This window comes from Salmo salar, chromosome ssa01 (assembly GCF_905237065.1).
Source record: "Salmo salar chromosome ssa01, Ssal_v3.1, whole genome shotgun sequence".
Lineage (NCBI taxonomy): Eukaryota > Metazoa > Chordata > Actinopteri > Salmoniformes > Salmonidae > Salmo > Salmo salar.
The window spans coordinates 79841879-79855998 of record NC_059442.1 but is presented as its reverse complement, the minus strand read 5'-3'; the positions used below and the strand labels follow the sequence as shown (position 1 = coordinate 79855998).

Below are 14120 nucleotides of genomic sequence, written 5' to 3'. Positions count from 1 at the left end.
CACTACGCTGACAAACACAGCAAACCTTCTTGCCACAGCTCGCATTGATGTGCCATCCTGGATGAGCTGCACTACCTGAGCCACATATGTGTGGGTTGTAGACTCCGTCTCATGCTACCACTAGAGTGAAAGCACCGCCAGCATTCAAAAGTGACCAAAACATCAGCCAGGAAGCATAGGAACTGAGAAGTGGTCTGTGGTCCCCACCTGCAGAACCACTCCTTTATTGGGGTTGTCTTGCTAATTGCCTATAATTTCCACCTGTTGTCTATTCCATTTGCACAACAGCATGTGAAATTTATTGTCAATCAGTGTTGCTTCCTAAATGGACAGTTTTATTACACAGAAGTGTGATTGACTTGGAGTTACATTGTGTTGTTTAAGTGTTCCCTTTATTTTTTTGAGCAGTGTATATAAATGTATATATATATATATCTTTAACTTGTATTAAGTCAGGGGAAACCCATTGAGAGCAGGATCACATTTTCAAAGGTGATAAATAGTGTATATAGCAACAACAACAAAAAAACCTTTTCTGTTTTTGTACACAACATGTGCTAACAAAAGCCTACCATGCAGTCATAATAATTGTGGGAGCTCATGTGATATTCATCCCAGCTATTAACACTTCAAAGGAAGACAGCTTGCAGTTACTGCCTCTCACAGATGGCTAACAACTGCAAGTCTCAATAAAGACAGAGAGAAGACGTCTCAATGCTTTTAAATCAAGGGGATTGAATCTTGAATAGCCTTTGTAAATTCCAGGTAAAGCCATGGTAATATGAAGAATAGAGAACATTCAAGTCTTTGACCTGGGAGGTAGTAGGTAGCAGTTACATCCTCAAAATAAAATAATCTCTGTACTGTAGTCCCTCACCATTGAACACCCTACTCACCATTGGTGCGTGTCCCCCATCTCCCTTAACGAGATGTGAAAATGTACCAACAGAAAGTGTTGGGATGGGAAAATGGTCTGCATGCATTCACACTTACTGCGGCAGATAGGCCTGTGGTCACTCCACGCGGCCAGTGTCTCTGTCACTCTCTGGCAAGTGATGCTCTTTGATCCCTGAAGCACATAGCTGTCATCGCAGGAAAACTGGATGCTGGCTCCGACCCTATGGGAGTTGGAGAGACAAATGACCGTCAGTGACTGACCTGTCACACAGAGCTCACCATCGACCCCTGGCCCCTCTATGCCTGTGACAGACTTCCTTCCTCTAAATATCACTTTTTTTCTCTGTGTACAAGTTCCCTACCATTCTCAAGTTTCTGTGTTTTAATGGTGATAAGTAAGTCTGCCTCCTTAACAAACAAGTAATGACCCTTGTTGAATTAAGGCATCTTCTCTAAGAGGGTCTTATCACCTATTGAGGGGGTGCAATTGCAGTCACTAATGGTGATGGTATAGCAGTGGGGGTTTAAAAATGCAACACAGCAGGGCTCGCACTGATTAAAACTGTTCCACACAGTTCCCATTACACTGACGCCAAACCTGATAAGAGTGAAGAAAAGGCACCCACTGAAAGTCAAAGCCCATCCTCTTCCCATTCTCTGGAATCCCAGGATCTGGACAAATGTCTGCTGCCATGCCCCCTTGGCTCACTACAGAAAGAGGATAAAAGGTGGAATACAGAGTGGTGAGGAAAAAGATGTACAAAACCTATTGAAATACTAGTGACAGATATAATAAAATAATACCATGAAAGTGGTGCACCCCAAGTGTACTGTATATACCGGGCAGGTATGGAAAAAATACATATATATATATATATATATATATATATATATATATATATATATATATATATATATATATAAAATAATCAAAGTAATGTGATAAACTTGACTGTACAATATTCATGACTAATTCATTCATTGACACTACAAAACATACACACTGATGGTTAGAATTTTTTTTTGAGTTTGCTACAGAGGCTGGGATACTTTTAAAAAAGGTATTACACTAGAAGCACAGGGCCAGGAGCAAGAGACAGTGGCGACAAACAGCACCCTCACAATTATAGTATTAGAGCAATAAATCTAATTTCATGTTCTAACAAGATCATGAGCCATTAGTCTCAATGAAAGAAAAATATTCCTCTATCGCTGCCATTAATTCAGATGCCATGAAATAATACAAAGATGAGTACACTCACAGTTACTGCAAACTCAGATCATTAGTAGTAAAATTGTCAATTAAAACTTTTGGTGCCAATTTGGCTTAAAAATTGCTTTCGGAATGGAAAATGCATTGATCATTGGGCGTTGTTTCATGTAAAACATGTCTTGAAATGAAAAGTTAAAACTCTCTAATGACCACAACACAGACTGAGACAAATCATTACACATAATAATCTTGCATCTAACACGACACAACACCACTGGACAATACCCCAATACACTTTTATAGTATTCTATCTATTCTAATATAATACAAATTACTTAATGTTAGCGTATGTTAGTAAAATGTAAGTAAAAAGTTTAAGGTAAGAAATTTGTCATACAATTTACAGAATAATGGTTGGATAGATGCATTTATTAAAGGAACAATATATTTTTATATTACATCGAACTGGTTTATAAGCTTTGCTTCAAATGAAATAACTGAACAGGTGAGTCAACAGCTATAGAAATACAACAGCCTGTTCAATGTTTCATCATAACATTTGTATGGGTTGCATTCAGATATGAAATATGTATTTGTGACGTGGTGAGGTTGGACCCAGGTGCAGAGAAGAGACCAGACGAGGAATCAGTGGTAAGGATAAACATAAATACTTTACTGAGAAACAGTAGCCGCAGGATCACAGTACACTAGAAAAACAACAAACACTGTGTTTGAATACCCATACTAACCGCACTTACTGTACTATTTGTGACGTGAATTGAGTGTATAGCATGCTTATTGGTCATAGTATGGATATAGTTAGTATGCCAAAAGTTCCCGGATGTTGTACTGAAAGTATACACGCAGAGGACACTATTTCCGTACTGTAGGGCCCATAATGCAATTCTTCAGGAAATGGCGGAAAATATGAAGCCAAAGTACAACAAGAGCGGATACAAATTCAGTGCTTTGACTAATTATGACAAATGTAAAAAAATGTTGAGCAATGTAATAGAGTAATGACTTTTCAAATAAGTTACCTTACACGTTATGTTGGCTGACAATTTGTTAGCTACGCTGTCCTTACGAACCGCTTAGCATATCATCACAGCAGTATGTACCAGTATGTTAGCTCGCTACCTAACGTTAGTTGGCTACTTATACATCAAACTTGCCAGTATATTAACTATAAGCTATCTAACTACCTAACGTTTATTGACTTTATTATTCCCGTCATTCTTAGCTTAGCTAAATGGTATAGTCATTGTGCGTTCTCAATGGACATTCTGGTGCTTTGTAAATTCGCTCTGGCTATCTACTCCGATTTCAGAGCACTCTCGTTTGAGTGTACCAGGGCGCAGAATAATTAATTTACGAGCGCTCAACACCTGTTGAATGTGGCCAGTGTCAGTAAACATCGGCAAAAAAGTGTAATTAAATTGTAGCCAGTCACCAAAGCTCTGGATAACATGAATACTGCCTAACCAGCTCTGCTAGGGCGAGTAAAATGATCAGTGGTCTCATTTGTGTCTGGAAGTAGCTAGCAAGCTAACCAACATTAGCTTGAGTGCTTGACTGCCGTTGTAAGGTCAGAATGCTCAAATCAACCCTACTCTGTGCGCTCCAAGAGCGAAACGCTCTGAATTTACAAACGGACAATCTGACAACGCTCTGAATTTACGAGCGCACTCTGGCACTCCACATTGATTTTAAGAACACACCTGAAGTCGTAAAATGTCTAACAAGTAAATTGTTATGCTAACTAGCAAGAGGTTGCATAGCAACAGCATCAACTTTTGGTAGACAGGCGAAGAGCTACTACGCTCAACTGAAAGCATACTGTTAATTTACAGTACACTAAAATGAACTAATAGTATATACTCATTAGTATATATGTTAGTATGGGGTATTCGAAAACAGCTTAAATCTCGAAAACTCACTCAGAAACCGACCTCACACAGTAAACAACTCAAGCTTCTGCAAAGGACCACAGAAAACACACGTGTTTGAACACGGACACAATCATGAAATAATAAGACACACCTGAGTCCAATAAATGTCTCTAGGGCGGTCTTTGCCGCCCTCTGGTGCCAGGAGGAACCATGACCGTATTTCCACCTTGTGATGACAGGAGCTTTAATGATTTACCGCTCATGGCAATTAGTGTTGCAAAGGGAGTGTATTTTACTGGAAACTTTCAAAGTTTACCAGTAAACTTCCAGAATTTTTATAACTTTCAATGAATATATGGAATTTTATCAGATAACATCTAGTGGCCGTTCTGGGTACTTCAAATTATCACAGGTGTCTGTAATAATCTCTGGCCCTCTGTGTGGCCTTATCACATGTAAAATATACACTCACCTAGACAGTTTATTAGGTACACCACACTGTTCATGAAAATGGATCGATGGCATCGGGGCATTCAGTTACTGTTCGATTGAATGTTAGAATGGGCATAACGAGTGGGCTAAGTGACTTTGAGCTTGGTATGATCTTCGGTGCCAGGGACGCCGGATCCAGTATCTCAGAAATGTCCTCCCTCCTGGGCTTTTCACGCACGACAGTGTCTAATGTTTCCCGATAATGGTGCAATAAACAAAAAACATCCAGTCAGTGGCAGTCCTTTAGGCAAAAACAGCTCATTGATGAGAGAGGTCGAAAAGTGTGTGCAAAACGTCATCTCGGAACACACAACTCGTCGATCTTAGTCATGGATGGGCTACTGCACCGGGTTCCCATCCTTTGAGCTAAAAGTAAGAACTGAGGAGGGGAAAAACCTTGCCTGTCATGCTGATGGCAGAGTCATGATTTGGCGTAAGCAGCATGAATCCATGGACCCACCCTGCCTGGTGTCAACAGTACAGGCTGGTGGCGGCGGTGTACCACTGCGTGATGCCATTGCGTCATAGTGGAATAATATCCCTGTGGAACGTTTCTGACTTGTTGGATCCATGCCCCGAAGAATTCAGGCTGTTCTGGAGGCAAAGGGGTGTTCGACCCAGTACTAGATGGGTGTACTTAATAAACAGTCTGGTGAGTGTATAAAATAATCAAAAAAGATTATTTGAAAATAAAAATAGAATGATAAACCTGTAAAACATTATCCTAAATATAAACCATATATTTAGTGAATAAGTGTTTAATATGAGGGTTTCTGCATGAAATATCCATAATATTTTTGAACACATTTTTATTTATTTTACTATGTAAATATGTCTTTGTTGTAAATGTTTTATTGCCAAACTGGTGGCAGTTGTGAAAAAACAAAACATTTGGAAGTTGCAGAGTTAATTGGAAATAATGCAATTCTTTTCACTAATTAGGCTATTTTCTCTTGAACCATATAGTCTATCCACTAGAAACCCATGGACAGTATGGACACAGATATAAAAAAATGAATACTATATATGAATGTGAAATACAAGTTATTCAAGTATGAATTACCAAAGGTATCATAGATTGCCATAGACTACGTGTTAATTACCAAAAAATCCGGTAACTTTGGTAAATTACCGGTAGCTTTCCAACCCAAGTGGTAATACAAAGGAAAAAAAACATGAAAAATCATGGGATGTCTCCGCTCCATAGCACATCCTAGTCTACCATTCCTGTGCCAATGTATGTTGGTGTTCTCACCTTAATTTCGGCATCATTCTGTCACATAATCTCAGATGGTTTACTGCCCCCAAATCACATAAAATCAGGTTACACACAATTTTATCTCACTCTGTGGAAAAAAAGTTGGTGCAAAAAGCTGGTCCCCCCCATTCCTTTTGATGTACTGCACAGTAATCACAGACTACAGCATCCTTTCATAACCATTTCCATGAGTGAACGCTCAATATACAGTATGGTATTGGATTAAGTGAGAAAAAAAATTAGATGAAAGATCAATATGCTACATGCGAAATGGCATATTGGAGGATACGTTCAGAGCATTTGAGAACATATTAACCTTGTCCCATGAAATCCGATGTAATAATTTATAATGCTAATATGTTCATTTCAAGCCAAGGTCAGAGAATGTGTTCATGGACTTAGCAGCATGGACAGCCAGTGCTATCCCTTTTGATAAACTATAATGTCTTTCTGTTTGATGTTGTCTTCAAACGTCATCTCTGTTTATTGCTGATATCAGTTTGTAAAGTTACACCCTGCGATCAAAGCTTATATCCAGCTTACTGATGTGAATTTTGCACTACCATTTCTGTTCCCTGTTCTGCACAATGATCATCCTACTCCACTTTTTTTGTGTTAGGACTATGGTTTGAAAATTAAAAGGATCATGACTTCAATTTCATACTAGTTGTATTTCTCAATTTAACAAAGATATTTTGGTTTGTCAGTGGGTTATTTGCAGGGAAGTTTTAGCAGGGAGAACTACAACTGAAAGTTTCTGTTCCCTCTCACAGCCTCCCCATTTCAACTTCTCTAGACTACTATTATAATCAATGATGAGCTCACATAGCTCACTTCTGCTGCGAAAGGTAAACTTTCCACTCCATTTTTAATGACTACTATCATTAAAGATCCACGGATGACTTCGTTAAGACACATATTTGAGTACTGTCAACGATAACAAACTGAACTTTGCTCCAAACATAGATAACAATTTGGAATTTTTTAATTTGAGAAAATTGTATTATTTCCTTGTAAATAGAACTACAGTGACTCTATTTTATAGAATTTTTTAAATCTCTTGTAACCTTTTCCATGGCTGCCTAGTTTGGGAATTTGAAGTGAAAATAAATATTTGGAACAGAATGAATAGATTGTGATGGTATTCAGGAAGGTCATCAGAATACTGTACAACAGATGTCTCTCAGAAATATTTACCTAGCAAGTTCTAGGTAAAGCCAAGACAACTTTAGATAGCGGCCAGTGCTGCTTGAACAAAGAATTATAATTTCTTCCTTCGGGCTGTAGGTTTATACTACCTAAGGTTAAGTGCAATAGAACAAAGAACTCTTTCATCCCACATGCAATCAATCTGCTAAATTTGTGCAGGTGGAGATGGTTCTTCTGACCAGTATGTGCAAACCATCAAAAGGAAGGGTAATGAATTCCCACACTCTATTGTATTCTCACAATTTATTCGACATTTGATGGCAAACACAGGCTCCACACTGTGTAGATAGGTGGAATTTTCATCCAGTGAAAAATGTGAAGAAACCACCTTAGTGATGGATGTCAGTCATCTTTCCAGCCATCAACAAAATTGACCAAAAAAAATTGTCCATGTCAATGCAGATGAGAATAATTGAAATGTAGCTGCAGTAATTAGACGTCTTGGAAGATATTACGAGTAGGCTGTCTATACATCCGGGGTTTGGCAGGAACCCACCTCTTCTCCTTAAATGAGCACCATGGGATCTTTAATGACCAGAGTGAGTCAGGACCTGAGTTTATTCCCTCATCTAAAAGAGTCTGGTGATGGTGATAATATGCATAACCCTGTTTCTGAATGACCAAATACATTTTTCCTTAGCAGAATGTAGAATGCTGTAAAGGCAGTTAATTATTAACAAAGTTTGTAACTCTTATCTGTGCTTATTGATACTATTCAAGTATATAAAGATGACTTTTTTCATGCACTGCATTATGTTGCACTGTTGACAAGGTTGCCTTACACCAGCGTCACAAAATTGTGTTTTCATAATTGCTATTTGTTTATCCACCCAGGACCTAATATCACCACATACCTGAGATTCAAATTCCAGATTGCGCATGGTGCCTCACTTTTGCAAAATCAGCCATTTAGTAACACTAATTGCAATAGAACATGCTTTGTGAAGCATCGCATGGCGCACATTACTAATACAATTTAATGTGGTGTTCACCAGGGGATTGTTGTTCCCCATACTATTATAGATAGCATCAAGGGCATCTTTTGGAAAACACATTATGGAAATTGGGCAAACATTAAATGCCAAGCAAACACAGCAAGTTGGATAATGGTTTGTATGTGTGTGGATATGTGTGAAAATGAAAATCTTAATTAATTACGCACATAATTATGTGTGATACTCATAGTGGTAATGTCCAACTGATAATCAAACATTTTACCACTTTTGGATAAATAAATATGAAAAACAAATACTATGAACTCAATTATATGGAGACATTTCTTCCCTGGATACTCAGAACAGTGTTAGTTGCAAGGTCTGAAATACATTTTGGTCCAACACCCAGTGTGAATGAAAAGAAAAATCACTGGCTTTCTTGTAACATCGTTTCAATCCAAGGTGGTCATTCATCAGGTCAAAGAGATTGCATGTGCACGTTCTGTACATATCCATAAACATATCAGAAACTACCTGATCACCATGCATATGTGACAATAGTGCTAGTACGATCTTGGACCCAGGCGCAGAGAAGGGTGCTCTCCAGTGGCAACCACAGGTAGTACACTCCAGGAAGAAACCCTGATCTGTGACAGGACCACCCCCTCCCTTAAGGAACGGCTCCCGACGTTCCACCAAGGGTAGCTGAATGTTGACGGAAGTCCCGAATGAGTCCGGGATCCAAAATGTAACGGGCCGGAACCCAAAAACGTTCCTCAGGCCCATAACCCTCCCAGTCCATGAAATACTGAGTACCTCGCCGGAACTGACGACTGGAGAGGATGCGTCGCACCGTGTAGGCTGGCTGTCCCACTATCATGTGAGGCGGAGGTGGAGGCCAAGTGGACTGAACACCACAGGACTGAACACCACAGGCTTGAGTCTGGAGATGTAGAAGGTGGAACCCTCATGGACCCTCATGGACCGGGGAAGACGAAGACGATAGGCCACTGGATTGATGCGTCATAGAACCTTGAATGGCCCAGCGTACCGGGGAGCCAACTTCCTAGATTCCATGCGTAGAGGCAGATCCCTAGTAGATAACCAGACCATCTGGCCTGGATGCAGGAGGGGACTCGGGCTGCAATGGCGGTTGGCCTGTCGTTGAACCCGAGCTGAGGACCTCAGGAGCGCTGACCGAGCCCTCTTCCAGGTCCAGCAAATCTCCTGATCTGGAAACAGGGGGGGCTGGTAACCGTACAACACCTGGAATGGTGACAGGCCAGTGACGGAACACTGGAGAGTGTGGTGTGCATACTCCACCCAGGGAAGGAAAGCGATCCACAATAACCAGGATGACCGTGTGTCCCTCTGAGGATGGAAGGCCCATGATAAAATCCATAGAGAGATGGGACCAGGGTCGAGAAGGTGTTGGCAGCGGATGAAGAAGCCCCAGAGGCTGCTGACAAGGAGTCTTGTTCTGGGCGCATGTCGGACAGGCAGCCACAAAGGTTCGAGTGTCTGCCTCTGCCGAGAGATACCAAAACTTCCTCCTCAAAAACTCTAGCGTTTTCTGTTTTCTGAGGTGAGACGCGATGAGTGAGCCCACTGAAGTACCTTGGACAGTGCCACAAGAGGAACAAAAAGTATTTTAGGTGGACAGCCATCTGGAACTGCCTCCCTCCCTTGCGCTTCCCTCACTACAGTCTCTATACCCCAGGACACCGGCGCGTGGATGAGCGACCTGGGGATGATGGATTCAAGCGGCCGATCCTCACTGGAGCTGGGGAACTGGTGAGAAAGGGCATCCAGCTTGACGTTCTTAGACCCCGGACGGTAAGATAACGTGAATCTGAACTGAGTGAAGAAGAAAGACCAACGAGCCTGTCGGGTGTTGAGGCGTTTAGCCTCCTGGATGTAGGCCAGGTTCTTGTAATCAGTCCAAACCGTGAAGGGATATTCCAAGCCCTCCAACCAGTGCTGCCACTCCTCCAAAGCCAGTTTGACCGCAAGAAGCTCCCGATTGCCGACATCATAGTTCCTCTCCGCTGGAGTGAGATGCCTGGAGTGGAAGGCACAGGGATGGAGCTTTTGGTCTTTCGCCGAGCACTGCCACAGAACTGCCCCCATGCCAACGTCAGAGGCATCCACCTCTACCACGAAGGGGAGAGAAGGGTCCGTATGAACGAGAATGGGTGCAGAAGAAAACCGACGTTTCAGGTCCTGTAATGCCTTCTCAGCAGCAGGGGTCCAGCATACATGCCCAGCCGAGCCCTTGATGAGCGTTGTCAATGGCGCCGCCACAGCACTGAAGTTTCTCACAAATCTCCGATTGGAATTTGCAAAACACAAAAAACGCTGATCTTGCTTGACCGTGCTGGGTCGCGGCCAGTTGACCACCGCTCCTACCTTTTGGGAGTCCATCAGTACACAGCCCTGAGACACGATGTACCCCAGGAAGGAGATCTGAGGAACGTGAAACTCACACTCTTTGGCCTTCATGAAGAAGTGTTGAGTGAGGAGTCTTTGAAGGACCTGGCGGACATGTTGGACGTGTTCAACCATGGACTTGGAGAAGATGAGGATGTCATCCAGGTACACAAACATGAACTGGTGTAGGAAGATGCGCAGCACATCATTGACCAGGGCCTGGAAAACGGCTGGAGCATTAGTAAGTCCAAACAGCATGACCCGGTACTCATAATGTCCATTAGGAGTGTTGAACGCTGTCTTCCACTCATCTCCCTGTCTGACACGCACCAGATTTTATGCGTTCCGTAAATCCAATTTAGAGAAAACCGTAGATCCCTGGAGTCTCTCAAAAGCTGATGACATAAGAGGAAGGGGGTAACGGTTCTTGATGGTAATGTTATTTAAACCCCAGTAAACGAAACAGGGGCGTAGTCCCCCATCCTTCGTTCCCAACAAAGAAAAAAACGGCGCCTGCAGGTGAAGTGGACAGCTGTATAAAATCAGCCGCCAGCACCTCCTCAATATAACTGTTCATGGCTGCAGTCTCTGGACTTGAGAGAGAATACAGCCCACCTCTCAGAGGAGTGGTGCCAGACAGGAGGTTCATGGCACAATCGTAGGGCCTGTGAGGAGGTAGTTTGCTGGCCCTTTGTTTGCTGAAGACCTGGCCCAAATCCCAGTAATCCCGAGGTACGTGGGAAAGATCAGGCTTGTCATTCCCAGCCAGAGGAACAGGAGGATCGGAATTCTCCAGACAAGCAGGGCCAGAAAGGTGTGTAGAGAGTTGCTGGCAGGTGAACTGGCATGAAGGATTCCACCCCAGAACTTTTTCCGAAGGCCAGTCAATTTGAGGATTATGTGTGGAAAGCCATGGATGTCCAAGAACCAGGGGAAGCTCAGGAGAGTCAACCAGATGTAACTGGATAAGCTCCACATGGTCATCCAGAACTCGTAGCTGGATAGGCATGGTGAGTTGTTTCACCTTCCCAGACCCTAGGGGTTGACCATCCAGTGCAGTGACTGACAACAGAGTGTCCAGCTTAGTGAGTGGCAACCTCTGTTGGCGAGCTAATGTGCGATCCAGAAAACAGCCGGTAGCCCCAGAGTCTATGAAAGTCGAAATGTCCAACTGTCCCTTATCCCACCACAGGTTGGCTGAAAGCAAGGTGCGTACCGTATCGGCCGCAGGAGACTGTATCTGACTCTCCAGAGTGGAAAGTCTGGTTCCTCCCAATTGCATCGGCTCCTCTGAAGGATATGAAGGAGAACCATAGCCGATTTGAAAACCCTGATGGGGTGCAGGACAAGCAGGCCCATCATACGGCAGTGGAACAAATGAAGAGTCGACTCCCTCAGCAGGGCCAGAAACACTGGAACCAACTCGGGACCCCTCCGTCCTCTCATGACAACGTTCCCGAAGCCGGTTGTCAATCTGGATGGCCAGAACAATAAGCTACCCAAGAGTGTAAGAGTTGTCCCGGGAAGCCAGTTCATCCTTGAGAACCGCGCTGAGTCCGTTCAGAAAGACTGAGTGAAGTGCCTCTATATTCCAACAGCTCTCAGCGGCGAGCGTCCGAAAGTCAATGGTGTAATCAGCTACGCTCCGGCTGCCCTGCCGAAGCGCAATGAGTCTTTGAGCAGCATTCCTGCCACTGATGGGCTGATCAAAAACCCTCATCTCCTGGGTGAAGCTTTGCCAATTGAAACAAATGTCTGATTGCTGCTCCCAGATGGCAGTAGCACAGGCCAGAGCCCGTCCTAAGAGCAAGGAGATGACATATTACACTCTGGAACGTTTGGTGGGAAACGTTGATGCCTGCATAGATTGATGCCCTCATAGTGCTCTGGTGCTGGGAGATGAGGCTCCGAAAGGGGGCAAGCGTGGAGCTGGTAGGAAGTGGAGGGTTAGAAACTGCCACAGGTGCAGCAGCAGTTGCTCCTGTCTGTCCCGTCTGCAGAGTGAACACAAGAGTTCCTAAATCCTCCGACAGTCTTCAGCCACGCCTCATGGCGACCAATCACTGTTCCACGGTGAGTGAGAGCCGACCGTAAGTGGTGGAGCTCGGAGTGTCCCTCGGACGACAGAGAAATCTCTGCTGGGTCCATTTTGAGGCTCAGGTCTACAGTGACAATAGTGCTAGTATGAACTTGGACACAGGTGCAGAGAAACACAGCAGGCAGAGGTAATGGTAAATCCAGAATATTTACTTAAGGTCTTCATAACAAAGCAAGCGCACACGAGAACACTAAACAAAACATGAGACCTGAGCAACTGGCCCAGTCCACAGAGGAACCTAAATAGTCATCCAGCAGGTGATCCCAATAAGCCCAATCAGGGTCACCTGGATACTAGAGGAAACTCAAGAGTGCCCTCAAGTGGCAACCACAGGTAGTACACTCCAGTAAGAAACCCTGACCTGTGACAGTATACATCAGACTGGGTGGATTTAGTATATCATTTAGTATATCGGGGGCGGCAGGTAGCCTAGTGGTTAGAACGTTGGACTAGTAACTGAAAGGTTGCAAGATTGAATCCCCGAGCTGACAAGGTAAAAATCTGTCGATCTGCCCCTCAACAAGGCACTTAACCCACTGTTCCTAGGCCGTCATTGAAAATAAGAATTTGTTCTTTAACTGACCTGCCTAGTCAAATAAAATAAGAAAAAAAATCTGTTAGGGGGCATATTGATATTTCCACGTATAGTATACCCCCTAGGTAATGAATATCAATCATGCAATAGAATGATTCAATATTAAAATTGATCATTGACAATGCCTTCAGAAACTATTCACACCCCTTGACTTTTTCCACATTTTGTTCTGTTACAGCCTACACACAATACCCCATAATGTCAAAGTGGAATTATGTTTTAGACATGTTTACAAATTCATAAAAAATGAAAAGCTGTGATGTCTTAATTCAATAAGTATTCAACCCTTTTGTTATGTTAAAATAAGTTGCATGGTCACAATCTGTGTGCAATAATGGTGTTTAGTATTAATGACTACCCAATCTCTGTACCCCACACATATAATTATCTGTAAGGTTCCAAAGTCAAGCAGTCAATTTCAAGCACGGATTCAACAACAAAGACCAGAGAGGTTTTCCTATGGTTCACAAAGAAGATCACCTATTGGTAGATAAGGAAAAAGAAAGCAGACATTGAATATCCCTTTGAGCGTGGTGCAGTTATTGATTTTACACTTTGGATGGTGTTTCAATACACTCAGTCACTACAAAGATATAGGTGCCCTTCCTAAATCAGTTGCCGGAGAGGAAGGAAACCACTCAGGGATTTCGCCATGAGGCCAACAGTGATTTTAAAACAGTTACAGAGTTTAATGGCTGTGATAGGAGAAAACTAAGGATGGATCAACAACATTGTAGTTACTCCACAATACTAACATGCATGACAGAGTGAAAAGAAAGAAGCCTAAGCAGAATAAAAATATTACAAAACATGCATCCTGTTTGCAATAAGGCATTTTAGTAATACTAATAGCAAATTGGCAAAGAAATTCACTTTTTGTTCTGAATACAAAGCCTTCTGTTTAGGGCAAATACAACACAACATATCACTGAGTACCACTCTTCATATTTTCCAGAATGGTGGTGTTATGAGTTGCATCATGTTATGGGTATGCTTGTCATCAGCAAGGACTTGGGAGTTTTATAGGATAAAAAGAGCTAAGTACAGGCAAAACCCTAAAGGAAAACCAAGTTCAGTCTGCTTTCCAACAGACACTGGGAG

At 42.7% G+C, this 14120-nt stretch overlaps 1 protein-coding gene across 1 annotated transcript in view; it reads right to left on the bottom strand.

Annotated features, from left to right (window-relative positions):
* The window catches only part of LOC106612532 (CUB and sushi domain-containing protein 1), a 556683-nt gene that overhangs the window by 214145 nt on the left and 328418 nt on the right, over positions 1-14120 (bottom strand). Inside the window, exons 8-9 of the mRNA XM_014213739.2 lie at positions 1524-1605; positions 994-1118 (exon numbers count right to left, since the gene is read on the bottom strand). Of these exons, the coding sequence (XP_014069214.2) occupies positions 994-1118; positions 1524-1605 (207 nt within the window). The remainder of the gene's footprint in view (positions 1-993; positions 1119-1523; positions 1606-14120) is intronic.